The sequence below is a fragment of the Eurosta solidaginis genome, chromosome 2 (assembly GCF_040869045.1).
Source record: "Eurosta solidaginis isolate ZX-2024a chromosome 2, ASM4086904v1, whole genome shotgun sequence".
In the NCBI taxonomy this organism is placed as follows: domain Eukaryota; kingdom Metazoa; phylum Arthropoda; class Insecta; order Diptera; family Tephritidae; genus Eurosta; species Eurosta solidaginis.
This window is the reverse complement of record NC_090320.1, coordinates 53805426-53823401: the sequence shown is the minus strand read 5'-3', so window position 1 is coordinate 53823401 and position 17976 is coordinate 53805426. Positions and strand designations below refer to the sequence as shown.

The window sequence follows — 17976 nt, the reverse complement described above, 5'->3', positions numbered from 1 at the left end:
ACTCTTCGTAGCATTGAAAGGACCAGCTGCCGAAATCTTACAGACTATTCCAGAGTACGAACGGAACAGCTATGAAGCATTGATGGCCGCTGTCGAGAGACGTTATGGAAGCGAGCATAGAAAACAGATATTCCAAATAGAGTTGCAAAACCGTCACCAAAGAGCAAATGAGACTTTGCAAGAGTTTGCCTCGGATGTTGAAAGGTTGGCACATTTGGCAAATGCGGACGCACCCGTGGAGTACACCGAGAGGGTAAAAATCCAGAATTTTATAAATGGCACACGGGACGTAGAAACGAAGCGAGCGATATATGCAAACCCAAAACCCACATTCACAGAAACGGTATCCCATGCACTGACTCAAGAAACAGCGTCGCTTTTGAGTAAGCCCACATACAAAGCTCATCGCGTGGAAGTGGAAAGGCCAGACTGGGTAGACACAATTTTGGAAGCATTGAAGGGTACGCAGCAGAAGAATAATGATGCAGTCAAATGCTTTAAGTGTGGAAAGCCAGGGCACATTGCGCGTTATTGCAACACCAACCCTAACAGTTCCAACAACGTGGATGGTCGTAAACGCAAAGTTGGAGAAGATGAGCAAGAGCGTGTCAGATGTAAAGAACGAAAACTTGCCCCAGCTATGGAATGTCCTGTGATATATGTGTCGCAAATTGGAAGAAAATCGAGCAGTCTTGCCGTGGAAGGAAAGCGGGATGGCAAGGAGCGTGTACTGACTGTAGATACGGGCGCATCTCATTCCTTAATCCGATCTGACTTGGTCAACAGGAGAGTAAAACCGTTACCTGGAGCAAGGTTGCGTACGGTCACTGGCGAGTATAACCAAGTCTAGGGAAAAGTGGTATGTGAGGTATTAATTGGAAAGGTCATGGTTCTACACAAATTCGAGGGAACGATCCAGGATAATGAGTAGTAAGTTGAAACACAGGTACGACATGGAAAATAATTCGGAAGGTTTCCGGGAGGAAGATTTGGTACTGCTATACAACCCTCACCGGCGGAAAGGTGTTCCATCCAAATATCGGTGCAGTGGGGAAGGCCCGTACAGAGTTGTAAAGAGGATCAGTGATGTCATCTACCGCATACAAATAATTGGGAAACCACGAAATAGAAGGGTGGTTCATTTGGAGAGGCTATCAGCGGTTAGATCGAGAGATTTGCCTGATCGGGACGATCAGACTTAGGTGGAGGGCAGTGTTACGAATATTAGCAACACTAAGGGGTACTGCCATCTCGAAGCCGATGCTGGGAGTGACTTGTATGCACATCCATAAATCAATCATTATGTATCTACATAAATAATTCAATCATTGTGTCTACACATATGTACGAACACGCAGCGGAGGAGCAGCGCACAGACACATGCAAATATCTTATCTGAGATATACAAAATAATTGTGGAAGTGTCGCTCACAAACATACGCGCATGAGCTGTAAATTGTGCATCTGTAGTTATAGCTGAGAAACTTATAGCAGATAACCAACTAGTAGATTCTAGAACATAACCGCCTGGAAATATCAACGAGTAAACCGAACAGTATAAAAGGCGTCACCGGTAGAGACGCTACAATCAGTTTTGATTAAGCACGCAATCTGTCGGTCAATAGTAGAGTTATTTATTGTGAAGTACTTTAATAAAGGCTATTTTGCATTACTGAATAGTGGTGTTATTTATTCAACAGTTTGGTGATTCGAACCTTAGTAGAAGATTTGAAATAAGCGGAATTACAGTAAATTCGTTACACTATGATATACAAATAATCCAGTTGGTCACGGTTTATAACAATGGTGCAGAACGCTGGCAGAGCTTCGAATGCAAACGCAGCTGTTTTTGTAATAGTATTTGTTTACATGGAGAATGTTTGAGCATAGAATTCACTTATGAAATATTTAGTGCTCGAAGTACAAGCTAAAGCTGATTGCCTGCTTGCGTTACTGAATCTCTGTCGCTACGACGTGCGTAAAGCTGGCAGACCCAAATGCTGAAAAATAAGTTTAAGTTGTTTGAGAATTAAGTGCTTTTTAGGTGCTATTTAGGGCCACAAAAGATAATTTAGGTGCTTATTTCGTTTTCGAGATATTCGCCAAAAAGTGTGGGTCTGCTAGCTTGACGTAAAGGTTTACGTGTCGCTAAGTTCACACCACAAGTACATAGGTGAACGCTGAATAGTTTTCCGAAGCTCTACGAAGCTCTCGAGTGCACCAGTGGTTTAAAGCATTCAAATACATACCACATCCATTTGTGGATCATTTTTGGCGCACAAATAAAATGTTTCACTACCATTTGTCATTGCTTTATCCAATTTTGGTAGTGACATACGATAGACTGCAGATTCGCTTGTAGTTGAACCTTCTATTGGTTTGTAAAGTAAGGTTGCCGGCATCTGACATTTTCCACCAAATATATTAGGGATAGCCGTAAATGTTATAACTGTATCTGGTGTAATTCCTTTGCCGAAAACGCGCATTGTAAATTCGGTATCCTTAAGTACACCAGGCACACCTCCATCTTTATATATGATTTCATGATCGCTTGATTCCACGCGAAATCCATAAATTTTTAAATCGTCCGCCGCCAAAGTAGTGTCGCGTTTTCTGTAAAAAAAAAAAACGTTAGATAATAGAAAATGTTGTAACAAAATTTCTATATATAAAATAATGCCAGCCTATCTTAATTTGAAGCCCTGGATTAGGTATATATAATACGAGCCGGACCCGTGCGCATCTTGCGCAACCAATATAACAGTCTCTTATCAAATATCAACAGAAATCAGCTGTTCTATCAATCAATTAAAACTTACAGCTTGCGCTGCCATCTGGCGTATGGTAGCAACTGCCGGTGTGTAAATATTCACAATAGTGCCATAGTATAAACAGATTTCTTTGTGTGCTCACAATCGTTTATTTTTAACAAATTAATTTAATAAAATATAGCTAAACAAAAGCACTACGACCAAAATTGCACAAAGCTCGCTAATAGCCCGAATCTCCATCTTTACAACCAAAACTTTATTTATAGATTTGGATTCCAAATAAGAGCGAAAAAGGGAAACGTACATAAAAACAGCAATTAGAAATAATATATATGATTGTGGCGAATATTAGCAGTTTAGACGTCACTATGCCGCTATTAAATAAATGTTGTACAACCACAAAGGCAATGTAAGCAGATCCGACAACAAATAGCTACGCTTACATGAACACAGCAGCTAAGAGCGTTGGTACTCACGCGTATGCACAGTGACAAAGAATACAAATGACATTACTCAGGCATATACATAGAAGACAAAAGCGAATATGAGTTTCAGAAGATGAGAGAAGTAAATAAACAACTAATCGAGAAGGCTGTCCGTGAGAAGTCTAGACCTGGAAGAAATTGGAGAGCGAGACAAATAGGCAACTGGGAGTGTAAAAAAAAGCGCAAACTAAAGAATAGTCAACCAGTTTTAATTTTGGCACGCTATAAGTGAAGTACGCGAGTGCATTAAATTGTGAACATAGTAGTGCTGTTAATTAAGCGCATTTTATATACCGAACATTTCAGTTTATATTTTTGACAGTTCAGTGATAACAGAAGGACAGAATTATAGAGAATTGAATATTTGCTACAATACGCTATTTGTAAAAGGCGATCAAAATTGTGCCTCCAAATATTTTCTTCCACGAATTTCTCGTTTGTATCGGGACTATTTCGAAATATTTCGTATTTTTGGGACCGTTTCGATTGGGTTATCTTGGCACTAATAAGGTATGATTTTACCAGTTCATTTTGAAGCTCTTTTCTTGATTATTTCGAGATTTTTTCGTATACATGAGCCGTTTCAGGTTTATAGTCGGAACTTTGTTGCAATATACCTTGCCTAGCTTATTATTTGAGACACTTTTCTCCTAGGTAAGTATTTACCACACTATTTTTCCGGGAAATGGAGCAGGGACCGATTGGGATTGGGCTGGGCCTGGGACTTGGAACAAAGGAGAGAGTAAGAAGAACTAGAGAAAAAAGATAAGAGGGAATGAGAAAAAGATATAGTAAGACGAAGATAGAGAGATAGGTATAGACGGAGCAAAAAGAAGCGAGAGAAAAGACGGAGAGAGAAAAAGAGACGCAGAAAAAGAGAAAGGCAGATGGAAGAGTGAATAAAAAGCTATGGAAAAGGGGAAGAGATGGGAAGGGAGAGTAAGAGGTAAAAACTGCTTAAAAGTTATGCAGATAGACCAAAGCTAGAGCAGAACAACGTCTGCCGGGCCTTCTAGTATTATATTATGACGAATATTAGTATCAGTAAGTGATACATCACTAAGCGGTTATTAAATAAAGGCACAACAACAATAAAGCAAGCTGCACTCTTGGTACGTAAACAAATCAATCATCACTTACACACATATGTACATACAAGGCAACAAAGATACTCGCAAATACATGTAATCATCAGCCGAAGTAGTACTCACATATACACACGCATATGGCTATGCGAGAGGCTATAAACTATAAATACACATGCATATAGCTGGTAACCAAGTAGTAGATTCTAGAAGGAGAAACGTCTAGACATTTGGAGAAATATGCGGACAAGGCAACAGAGAGTATAAAAACAGCACAAGCTAAGTAGTAAGGAAGCAGTTTGATTTAAACACGCAATTAGTTGTGAAGTAAGAGTTATTGTGAAGTACTCTCAAAGTAGTCTAATGAAGACCATTTTGCATTATTACATATTGGAGTTATTTATTCAACAGTTTAGCGATTCGAACGTTAGCAAAAGGTTTGGAATAAGCGGAATTTCACTAAAATCGTTACAATATAAAAACGAATACGAAATCTGTTGGTAACGTTATAAATCAAGTTTGGTTGAACCAATTTTAAAAATTGAACCTATTTGGTTTCCTATAATTTCGTTGAAGGTTTGTCAGTGGTTTTTAGTTCCACATATAAACCCATTTCTAAGATATAGACTAACCAGGGTGACCTTAGAATGTGTATTCAGAATATGGGTATGAAATAAGATGTGTAAATCAGAGTTATAACAGCGGCCGGCGGTTAGGAAGAAGAGCGAGAGGGAAAGGGAAGTTATACGAAAAGCCAAAGACATAAACAAAGAAAAAGGAAAATAAAAGAAAAAAATGGGATTAGCGAAGGCGAGAAAGAGAAAAAAGAGGGGAAGTAAAATAGAAGAAGAAGAAGGTATGAGGGGAATATTCGGACGATAGACAGGGATCAAATATGCAGAGAAGGAGGGAGTGGCAAGATACAAACATTTTTTGTAGAACCTACAGTATGAAAAATGACTCTGCTTAATAGTAGAGTAGACCATCGCAAGGAGGAATATTATTGGGCAGGAGAACTTTGCATTTATCTATATATTAATTAAACATATGTGAAAATGAATGCGATTTTCAAAATTGTACCTGTGTTAGCTTTATACAGTTTTGCAGTGGTTTATAAACATAACGTATTTTGAATCCAGGCGGTCAGTTAATTATTTTTTGTATAGAGATTCCATATATGAGGAAATTGAGCTGAGTGGAACAGGAGTGGAAGTGGTAGTGGGAATGGGATCGTGGGAATAGGAGTGTTAGTGGAAGTCGGTGAGAGTTGTAGTGTTTTTGTAAGTGGGAGTAGAAGTGTTATTGCGAGTGAGTGTACGAGTGAGACGGAAAGAGGGAGTGAGAATGGGTTTGTATGTAGGAGAGAGATTAAAGGAATAAGGAAAGGACAATAATAAGATGAAAACTGCAAGATAAAGTAGAAGAGAATAAGAAAGCGTATAAAGAGGAGTAGCGAGGCTCAATTTTTAAATGTAGGCAAACCAACCTTCGGGTAGGTAGGTAGGTTGAACTGGCCGGTCCATGAGGACCTCACATAGACTGATTGAGTCCGCAGTGTTACCAGAAGTTTGTTTTAAAGACCAAACTGAAAAACCCTATCAAAAACCAGGACCTATGTTATAAAATAACTCCGTCCTCTTGGCAAATACTAGAAGCTTCCTAGGACTTAAGCCACTTGCTGCTTCTAGATCTGACAGCTGTATCACTCCTAATAGCTGAAGTCTTAGCCTGGCAAGTGCAGGGCACGAGCACAGAACGTGCTCGATCGTTTCCTCCTCCAACCCGCACTTCCTACATCTGCTATCACTGGCCAAGCCTAGTTTAAAGACATGCGACGCCAGAAGGCAGTGTCCAGTCTGAATACCCGTCATGAGTCTACAGTCCTCTCTTTTTAATGATAGAAGCAACTGTGTTAGTCTGAGGTTGTAAGACATACACATAATCTTCGACACTTTACAGCCCCGCGCTTGAACCCACGCCTTTCCCGCTTGGTCGATCATGTGCACCTCTCGCCTTCATTTAATCTCGCCCAATCTAATTGGGACATCTATGGAGCAAGCTTCAAGGGATGCGCCCTTTTTAGCTAGTTCGTCCGCTTTTTCATTCCCATCTATTCCCATATGCCCTGGGACCCAATATAGATGTATGCTTCTCCCTGTCCCGATTCTCTCCAGACACTGCTTACACTCTAACACGCATTTAGATGCTGTGCTATGCGAGATTATTGCCTTAATTGCTGCTTGGCTGCCAATATAAAAGTTAACACGGTTGCAGCTTAAGCTATTCTCTTCCAGGGTTTCTACTGCTATGGTTACCGCTAATATTTCCGCTTGGAAAACGCTACAGTAATCCAGCAGCCTGTAGGATCTGCTTATTTTCGGATCACCGCAGACCCTACTCCTTCCACTACTTTGGAACCATCGGTGTACACATGTATCGCCTCGTCCGCCATTTGCGCACCCTTGCGCCAACCGTCCACCTCATTGTGGCCTTAAGATCTCCCTCGAAGCGCAGATAGGGAATCATGTAGTCTGTTCGTCTTGTGATTGATGACGCTATGCTACTATGGCCATATGGTCGGCGCTCAAGCTGCCCCGAAGCACCGAGCCTGGTTGCGGTCGTTAACGCTTTGTTCTTTGCTACCAGGTCTACAGGTGGAATGTGCAGAATGGCATACAGTGCAGCCGTCGGGGTTGTTTTCAGGGCTCCCGTAATGCTAAGCAGCGATACTCTGCATACCCCCTCTAATTTTTTGAGGTATGTTGTTTTTTGTGTGGCTTTCCACCAAACAAGAACTCCATATTATAGAATAGGGCTTACAATCGCTGCAAAAACCCAATGAGAAAGAGAGGGCGATAAGCCCCACGTACACCCCAGCATTCTTTTACATGCATAGAGTGCCGTTGAGGCCTTCTTGACCCTCTCCTCCACGTTGAGCTTCCATGACAGCTTACTGTCTAGGATGATTCCTAGATATTTTGTGCAAGTTTTCTCCTGTAAGGTCAATCCTACTAACTTAGGCATGGTCCAATTTGGGATCTTGTACCTCTTTGTAAATAAGACCACATCCGTTTTCTCCGCATTGACTTTCAACCCGACATTAGATGCCCAGGTATGAATATCCCGAAGCGCCCGATCCATCAAAGAACTAATCGTTGGAAGGCAATTTCCACTTATGACAATTGCAACGTCATTTGCGTAAGCCGTAAGTTTTACGGGTCCCTCATCGAATTGCCTGAGCAGTTGGTTGATGACAAGCGTCCACAGCAGAGGTTATAGCACCCCTCCCTGCGGCGTGCCCCTGTCCACTGATTTCGCGGCCTCGTAAAATCCCCATTGTGATGTAATCTTTCTGCAATTTAACATGCAGCCGATCCATCTGATTAAGACAGGATGTACTTTAATGTAATTAAGACCATCCATAATCGCCCATTTTGCAACATTATTGAAAGCAGAAATGATGTTAAGCTAATGGGTCTATAGTCTTTGAGATACACGTGACCGATCTTCCCCGCCTTTGGTAGAAAAGCTACACGAGCAGTTCTCCAAGAGTGCGGTATTCAGTCTTATGCACCCATCGAATATTATTTTAAGCCATTCCACGACCGCCCTACTTGACACTTGTAGCATGGCCGGGAATATACCATCTGGGCCCGGCGATTTAAACCTAGAAAACGTCTTCACCGCCCACTCGATCTTGGTATCGGTCACCAAGCCCGGCACTACTAGCTTCGTGATCGAAGTGTGAGTGATGTCTGCTGGCTCTTCTAAACCGTCTCCCGATGGGAAATGTGTATCGAGAAGCACCTCTAGGGATTCCTCACTATTACGTGACCATTCCCCGTTCTCTTTCTTTATTAGTCCCTGGACTATGTTTCCCTTTTCTAGGAATTTTTTCAACCGTGCTGTTTCGTTGGAACACTTTATGTCCGTACAGAAACTTTTCCATGAGTTTCTCTTCGCCCTGGTAATTTTACGCTTGTAGATCCTCATTAGATCCCTGTACTCGTCCCGACACGCTTCGCTTTCCGCGGTCTTTGCGAGCTTAAACATTTCTTTTACCTGTCTTCTTAGAAGACTCAGCTCATTGCTCCACCATGGAGGCTTTGCTTTTCCTCTGAATCTTCTTAGAGGGCAAGCTTTGTTATACACAGTCATAAGCGTCCTTGTTAGGAATTTATTCGACTCCTCCTTCAGTTCCTCTACATTAGCAACCTCTTTGGGTTGTCCCAGTTTTGTTTCTACATATTTCTGGAATTTAGTCCAGTTTGTTGACCTAGGGTTTCTAAAGGTTCCTCCCTTCTCTACCCTCTTTAGGGGGATGCTGAAGCTGATATACGCATGGTCGGAGAAAGATGGTCTATCAAGAACCATCCAATCATACCTTGATATATCACGCTCGGAGCTCAATGTAATATCCAGAACATTGCTGGATTTTGGACCAATGTATGTAGGGACATTTCCCCTGTCGGCTATCTGCAAATTGGTTTGCAGGATGTAACAAAACAGAGATTCGCCTCTCTCTTTCGTATCTGCTCCTCCCCACGCATTGTGGTGCGCATTTGCATCTGCGCCTATGACCAACCGCCCTTTGCGTCCTTCCTCCTGTACTAGCCTTTTGCTCACCATCGGTGGAACCTCCGCAGAATGGGCCATGTAGCAGGACGCCAGGATAAATGCCTGTTTATTCTTTTGCTCAACGGCCACCGCTACGAGATCCTCAGTGGTGTAATTAGGCAGCATATATGAATGCAGCTGTTTCCTTACCATTACTACAGCTCGCACCCGTCCTTCCGTTTGCGCGTAGTGAACGCCAAACCCGCGCGCGCTAAGTCGAGAAACCTTTCCTCCCGATGAGAGCCACGGCTCCTGGATAAGCGCCACGTCAAACGAACCCTTCTGAAGGGTTAGGAGGAGTTCGCTCGACGCCACTTTACTGTGTTGGAGGTTTATCTGTAGGACTCGCAGCACCATTCGGCTGTTTGTCCCCCTCCAGCACCTTCGTCTTGACGTCGTCGTCCTCCCCTTGTCCTTTTGGTTTAGAGTATTCGAGGCCCCCCTCAGCCTCTCGTGACTGTTCTGCCGGGTGTTCCTCTGTGCGAGTCACAGCACCATTTAGCGGTTGGTCCTCTTCTAGAATGTTTGTGGTGACGCCGGGGACCTCCACCTGTATTTTTCCCCTTAGGCTTTTGAGGTCCTTTTCGACTTCGCCCACCTCTAGCGTGTTAGGGTTTTTATCCTCGGGACTTCTTTTCCTGAGTCGCATGTAAGTTTTGCCAGTGCCAAAGGACATTTTGCCAAGCTGCGTATACAAAATATCCTCCCCCTGCTTGTTCATTTGGAAGATGTAGAACTGACCATCCTCGGTAGCCCGAGATACAGTAAGTACCTTCCAATCCTGTGTCGGTATGTTCGGATTCTGATTCTGGAGAAGTCGCAGTGTACCCTCCGACTTCATCACGCATGGTATCCATACCTTAACTTTTGGTACCGTGGGGATTTGCGCTTTATCCACCACCTCAAACCGCGCGTTCGTGCCTTGCCTTTGGAGGTTTGGAACCACTTCCTCCAGCCACCGCCAGCTCGCGATGTTGCTCGCACGCTATCATCTTCACACCATTATACCATCCCCCCGAATCAAAGATTGGAAGGAGCTTACTTGGTTGTTCCCGCATCGTCTTAAGCATTAAGGTAATAAGCTCCCTTTCCACAGATCTCCACCTTTCAGTAGTCAGTTGTCGGAAAGGACTGCTACGATCAACCAGCGCCACAGTCAGTGACTGCTTTGCCACATCACTCATCTTCTCGGGAAAAGCAGGAGTCTTAGTGTTATCTCCCTTTGGCACTTCCAAGAAAGCCGGAGTCTTAGCGTTAACTCCCTTTAGCGCCTCCGAGAAAGCCGGAGTCTTAGCGTTATCTCCCTTTGGCGTATCTTCTACTGCCGTAATTGGAACTTCCCTCTGACTCGCAGCTTTCGAGGTAGTTGCTACCTCGCTATTGGAGCCCATCTGTCTTACAGCTTTGGGCCTACTTGTCTTGTCTATGCGACTGCCCTGCCTCGCGGCCCTAGGACTGGGTCCTTTCTGCCTCTTGAAAGCAGGCTTGTCGCCTTCCGCCGAACGTTGCCTCTTAATTCTGCCATTCGACGCTTCTTCCTCCTCGTACCGGTTGCAGAACCGAGGGTTTCTCGCAGCAAACCTTTTGAACTGCCTTCGACCTACTTCTACCGCTTCATGGGCCCATTCCAAGCGCTCGATCTCCACTTCTGTTGGGTCGACCACCTCTCCCAAGCGTTGTACAATTCTTAGTGCCGCACGGTACTGCGAGAGAGCTCTTTTACTTCCTCTGCTCCGTACCCTTCTCCACTCTTCTACTCCGTTTTCATTTGTGTGCTTCTCCAACACGGAGTTCATTGAATCAGCACTACTCTCGCTCCCCGAGTCCGACGCATCGCTAAATTCGTATTTGTCGTCCTTGGATTGCGACTCAGTCCTCCTCTTTACATCGTCCTTATTACAATCAGGTAATGAGTCGTTCATCTTGGTCGTACGACCACCTGCCCGACAAGGCGGGCTCAGCGGTGCAGTATTATATACGGGGAAAGAACCGTCCGCCACAGCAACGCCCCTTACTGTGGTAAGGCAATCAATGCTTCCCGCGGTGGCCCGGTATCGGGAAGGCTCCGTTCGAATACAGCCGAATTTATCCCCTGGCTGCAAATCGTCCAATAGGCACGGTCCGCATAACACCCTGAATTAGGGGGTTATCAGTTCTTGGTCACCGACATCCCGCCGCCCTCCTATGAGGCGAAACGGCGTAGATGTCAGTCCTAAACAGCTCCGCCTAATAGTCGGGCGCTATGGAGTTCGGCTAAGCCCTCACACCAACGACAAGGTGCCTACCCTAGTGGGGGAAACCTTCGGGTAGAACAGAGTATGCCAAATACTATATTATCGAATATATTTATACATATTTTCATTTAAAAAAAATGTTTGCATCTACAGACATATTTATTACCATATCTAGTTTTGACCTTCTTGTCTTTTGCGCACATACTTTCTGTTGCACGCAGATCATTGCCTTTAACTAAATTTGAAACAAATATTTAGTATATCAGCAGACAAATATTTTTTAAATAATTATTTGGAGACTATCCAAAAGACGAAAACAAAAACAGTTGACACGCGAATTTTATACAAATATGCATGATAAACATACATACACACTTACATATGCACTCAAATCGCGCGTGTTAATAAGAACATCACAAGCAATGCTGGCCAAAACTCGAATTGTTTTATATTTAATTTTTATTGAATGATGATAGTCTAAGCAACCTTCACAAATCCTTAAAGACTCCTTATATTTGTAACTTTTTTCTGATTAAGGAGCTCCAAATGTATTGTGAAGAATGTTGACATCACTAGGATGTTAGTAATTAATCGCGCAACAATAAAAACATGAAGTAGCCACTCGTATATACATGTACACATTAAAGCTAGCAACATGTATGTACAAGGCAACGAAGAGATCTCTTACAAACACACATGTGATGATCAGCCGAAGTAGTTACTCACACATACACACTCATATGAATGAGAAACGCATAAACTACAAATATACATGTACCAAGCAGGATTTTCTAGAAGGTGAAACGTCTAGACCTTTGAAGAAATATGCAGAAGAGGCTACAGAGAGTATAAAAGCAGCGCAAGCTGAGGAATCAGTAATCAGTTTGATTTAAACACGTTATTAGTTGTGAAGTGAAGTATAATTGTGAAGTACTCCCAAAGTAATCTAAATAAAGACTAGTTTGCAATACTGAACATTGGAGTGATTTATTCAACAGTTTGGCGATTCGAACGTTAGCAGAAGGTTTCAAATAAGCGGAATTTCCGTTCGTTACAGTATTCTACATTCTACTTTGAATTTTTTGCATACTGAAAGCAAAGTACTGGTAAAATCAACTGAATTACGTATCAATTCAACCGATATTTCTGTAAATTTGTATACATCGCGAATAACTGTTGAATTCACTTCGCACAAATTATTGATTCTGAATTGAGTGTTTCAACAGTCAAATAAAAAAATAAATAAAAATTCATAAATGTAAGCCACAGCTGTGTAAAAAAATATAACAATATTTGCGGAAAGGCGGTTGCTCAGAATTTTTTTATAGTTAAAAAAAAAACACTATTCCAAAGATTTTAAGGGTTTGAATTTTAAACAAATTGAACAATACGTCTAAAATATCGAAAAAAAAACACCAAACTTGGTTAAATTTTGAGTTGAGTTGTTGAGTTGAGAGTTGAGATTTTTTCCTGAAAATCTAAAAATGAAAAATTGAAGTGAATAAAATAAAGAAAGCAAATACATATTTGGTTTTCAGTACGAAATTTTCTTGGCGATGATGACGTGGCGGTTTTCGAAATGGTGCCGGTAAATATTTATTTCTTTCCAGGTTTCCCCGATAAACAAAAATAACACATGTGATTTACAGGTGTTAAGCTCATTAATTCTTAAAAATTAATTAAATTCATTTTATTTTAATTTGTTTTGTATTAATTTAATTTTAGTATTAATAGTATTTTATTTTATTTTATTTTAATAAATTTTTTTTTATTTTATTTTTGTCGATTTTATTTTAGCCTATTTTTTTATTTTCCTTTATTTTTTTATTTTTTGATTTTATTTTATTTTATTTAACTTTACTTTTTTCGTTTCATTTAACAATACGTCTGAATTCTCAAAAAAAAAAATTGTATAAATTTTGAGTTGAGTTGAGAGTTGAGATTTTTTCCTGAAAATCTAAAAATTAAAAATTTAAGTGAATAAAATAGAAAGCAAATACAGGGTTGGCGACTGCAAGTTTCAGCGAGTTAACCGAGTTTCGAATCTCGGTGTAACCTTTGAAAAAAAGTACGAAATTTTCTTGACGATGATGACGTGGCGGTTTTCGAAGTGGTGCTAGTAAAAATTTATTTCTTTCCAGGTTTCCCCGATAAACAAAAATAACACTTGTGGTTTACAGGTGTTAAGCTCATTAATTCTTAAAACTTAAGTTATTTTAATTTGCTTCATTTTATATTAATTTAATTTAATTTTCTTTTATTTTAATTTGTTTTGATTTAATTTAATTTAATTTCATTATTAGTATTTTATTTAATTTATTTTATTTTAATAATTTTTTTAAATTTTATTTATTTATTTTATTTTTCGATTTTATTTTTAGCCTATTTTTTATTTCCTTTTATTTTTTTTATATTTTTTGTCTATAATGAAATATTTTTATTTTACACTTTTATTTTATTTTATTTTGTTTTATTTTAAGATCGCGGGTTTGAATCGAGCTCAGGGCCTAACAATAATTAGTTTACCATTATTATTGTTATGATACATTTTTTCTTAAGTGAAAAAATTTTTAATTGAAATAGAAGAAAGACAAAATTTAGACAACTGCCAAAGCTCGTTGTATAGATCCATTTCGGGAACTGCTAAATTCCTTCATCGGCAACGTTTGTTTTATTTTATTTAACTTCACTTTTTTATTTCATTTATTTATTTAATTTAATATTTTTGAAGTCTTTAATGAGCTCAAGGCCTATTGAAAAAAAAAACACAATGTTTTTCTATTGTATTTTACATATATTCGTCGATATTTCTGTTTTATTCTAAAACCATCATCAGGAACATATGACTATGTTTGATGGACTAGTCATATGTTCCTGATCCTCGATCAAACATACTCATATGTTCCTGATGATGGTTTTAGAATAAAACCGAAATATCGACGAATATATGTAAAATACAATAAAAAAACATTGTGTTTTATTTTTTCAATAGGCCTCATTAAAGACTTCAAAAATATTTACGTATAAGGCTAATAAAATTTATCAAAAATATTTAATTTAATTTAATTATTTAATTTTAATTATTATTATTTTATTTTGTTTATTTTATTTTAATAAATTTTTTTTATTTTATGATTTTATTTTGTTCGATTTTATTTTATTTTTTTTAACCTATTTTTTATTTCCTTTTATTTTTTTTATATATTTTTTTCTATAATTAAATATTTTCATTATACTCTTTTAAATTAATTTATTTTATTTTATTTACAAAAAAGTTAGTACACAAAATTGTTGTAATCAGCAAAGCGAATAAATACCTAAACTTGCATATTTTCGTTGATTTTTGTAAACACTTTGAATATCAGCAAATAAAATTACACATTTACTCATATTTTCTGACTCTCGCGCTATACTTTCAACAAAACAACTATGTACACACTATTCGTTTCTTTGCTCCCGAGATCAACACAACAACATCAAACATAAGTAGCGTGCGTAGTGTAAACATTCTCATGGCTTAATTACGTGCTTGGGAGTTGTAGTGGTGTAATGTTTAATCATCTGCACTGCTCCTTGTGCAGATCTATAGATATAGGGGCTTAGGGGCGCAAAAGTTTTAACTTGCTTCTTTATACATATTTAACGAATTTTGGGAAATTCCGCTTATTTGAAATCTTCTGCTAACGTCCGAATCGCTAAATTGTCGAATAAATAACTCCAATATCCAGTAATGCAAAATGGTCCTTATTACACTACTTTGAGAGTACTTTACAATAACTCTAATTCACAACTAATTGCGAGTTTAAAAAAAAACTGATTACTTACTACTCAGCTTGCGCTGCTTTTATACTCTCCGTTGCTTCATTCGCATATTTCTACATGAACGAGTATCCACTGCTTGGTAATTTCTATATACATGTATATTTGTAGTTTATGTTTATTTTATAGCCATATGCGGGTGTATGCGTGAGTACTACTTCGGCTGATGATTATTGTGTTTGTGAGTATATCTTCGTTGCCTTGTCCACAGTACTTTTTTTTTTTTAAATCATGTGTGTGCCAGATTTTAGAGCCATCAGACAAAAGCTTCTGAGATTGAAATTCTATGTCACGAGACACTATTAGTATCAAAACCATTATCTAAGTAGTGCAATAATAAAAAACACAAAAAGTTGATATCGGCTGATTACCAGAAAGCACAATTTTCAAACTATATTTGTTTAAATTTGCAATCAAAAGCAACAACCGAATAAGTCTCATCTAAAAGTGTTAAAGTTATGCGATTATTGCTTGTGACCACAGATATTTTCTTTCTATCTGTACGGCATAAAATACACTTATAGATGTGATATAATTTATGATTACGATAAGCAGTTCAGTTGGTTAACCAAATTCTCAAGTATATTTATTCACTGTTATTTGAGATATCTTAAGTGTTTTTTCAACGTAAATACATACATACATACACCTAGAAGTTTCAAACAACCTTAAGATTCTTCTTCATAAAACTGGACATAATCAGTTTAAACTCGATCTATATATGGTATAAGGGATGGTCCATTTTTTTGAATTCTTTACAGCATAATTAGATTATGATTCTACATCGGCTACCCAATTGTCTTTACTGGTCCTGCAGGAGTTTGTGCTCTGTTCTTACCAAACTTCTGTGATCCAACGAGATTTCTGGTTGAATTTTCGAGTCAAACTCAAACTCTTCGCAATCATGTCTGTGGCATTCAATTTTCTATAACGCTGAATGTTTCCTTTTGCGCTTTGCATTAACGTTCGATCACAATTGACCCTTCCTACATTCAACGGATTTTCATTTGTGACGGTCACCAAACAATCATGAACGAGTAAATTGCACTTCTAGACAGAAAGTTGACGTGGAAACTCAACGCGGAGGAGAGAGTGAAGAAGGTCAAGACGGCACTTTATGCATGTAAAAGAATACTGGGGTGACCGTAGGCTCTATCTCCCTTACATTGGGTATTAACAGCGATTGTAAAGCCTATCCCAACTATGGAGTCCTTGATTGGTGGACAGCCACACAAAAAAGAACATATCAAAAAAATTAGAAGGGATATTCACGCTACCACCAACGCTTAACATTTTGGGAGCTCTGAAAACAATCTCCATTGTATGCCATTGTGCACATTCTACCAGTAGATCTGGTGACGAAAAACATAGCATTAAAAACTGCCACAAGGCTCAGTGTCTCGGGGTAACTTGAGGGCAGACCATTCGGCAGTAGCAGTATAGCGTCATCAGTTACTGGCGCAAGGATGACCAAATGGCTGTCGAGGCGATACCGGAAGTAGTAGCCGTAACCAAAGTAGAAGAAACACTGGAAGAAAATAGCTTAACCTGCAGCCGCGCCAACTTTTATATTGACAGGGCAGTAAATCCAGTTTTGTCGTAGCTGCTTGGGACTCCGGACCAGCACCCTGCTGGGCTATGTAGTCTGCCTGTTCATTATCTTCATGTCCCTCTTGCTTGGGTTCCATCCTAACAAAACCTTGTTTTTGGCCACTAAATAATTTGCATTTATCCACTAGTTTAGAAGTAGTTGTGTAAGACTGCGAGTGGAGTGCCAGCTGCCTATCTGTCTGACATAATAGATAGTGGAAGAAGCCTCGAGAAAAAGCATTTTCTTCAGGCTTTCAGAAATTTGGCTTCAGTTTTCGACCCAATGAGGACACTCCTCGAGAATAAGCCACTCTATAGAAATTCTCTAACGCAAGCTTCTATTGCATGGGTTTATGCCTGAAAAATAGTAGGGTAGTATCGCATTGGTATCGATTTCTTGAAGTTCGGCCCAAAGGCGCGAGCTCCCGTTTTTTCATCATCAACTTTCGATACAGCCGTGAACCAGACCTCCGAGTCATGCTCAGTATATGGTATCCCTGCTTCCCAAGAGTTCTACGTCCACCAAACTAAGAAAGTACAACAGTATTAAATGTCATATATACCATTTTGGCAGATAATCCCCATGTTTTGTCGTAGATTCGAAAGCAGGCGCAGAAAGCTATTGTTGCTTTGTGAAAGGTAGCATATAGATGAACGCTCCACGTGAGGGTTTTGCCCAGTGTAACCCCTAGGTATTTTGCTTCCGTTGAAAATCGGATTTTAGTGCCAACTAGGGATCGTTCTGGCATAGATCGTTTTCTTCTCAAGGTAAAAGGTATTAGCACAATGTTGCTAGGATTGATGGGCATTCCTTTTGTATCATACCACCTTCCTATTATGTGTATTAGACTGGGTCGTTTTATTAACCGATATCGCTTTGATTATCATTTGATTGTAAAATTTTCATGTGTACACTGTCCGACACCAAAATGTCCGCTAAAAACGTTGGCGATAACAGTATTTTGAAAAAAAAATATATTTTTTAGCACTGCTTAGCATCGGCCTAGAGATAGCAGCACCCCTTAGTTTTGCTAATATTCGTAACACTGCCCTCTACCTAAGCCTGATCGTCCCGATCAGACAAATCTCTCGATCTAAACGCTGCTAGCATCGCCAAATGTACCACTCTTCTATTTCGTGATTTCCCAATTGCTTGTATGCTGTAGATGACATCACTGATCGTCTTCACAATTCTGTACGGGCCTTTCCAACTGCACCGATATTTGGATGGAACACCTTTCCGCCGGTGAGGGTTGTATGGCAGTACCAAATCTCCCTCCCGGAAACCTTCCGAATTATTTTCCTTGTCGTACCTGTGTTTCATCTTACTACTCATTATCCTGGATCGTTCCCTCGCCTCTCTTTTCCTTGGCCA

General features: G+C 39.7%; 1 protein-coding gene across 2 annotated transcripts in view; it reads right to left on the bottom strand.

Moving 5' to 3' along the window:
• The window catches only part of uex (metal transporter uex), a 164409-nt gene that overhangs the window by 59127 nt on the left and 87306 nt on the right, over window positions 1–17976 (bottom strand). For both annotated transcript variants that reach the window (XM_067765363.1, XM_067765362.1), the window contains exon 2: window positions 2250–2613. In XM_067765363.1, the coding sequence (XP_067621464.1) occupies window positions 2250–2613 (364 nt within the window). The remainder of the gene's footprint in view (window positions 1–2249; window positions 2614–17976) is intronic.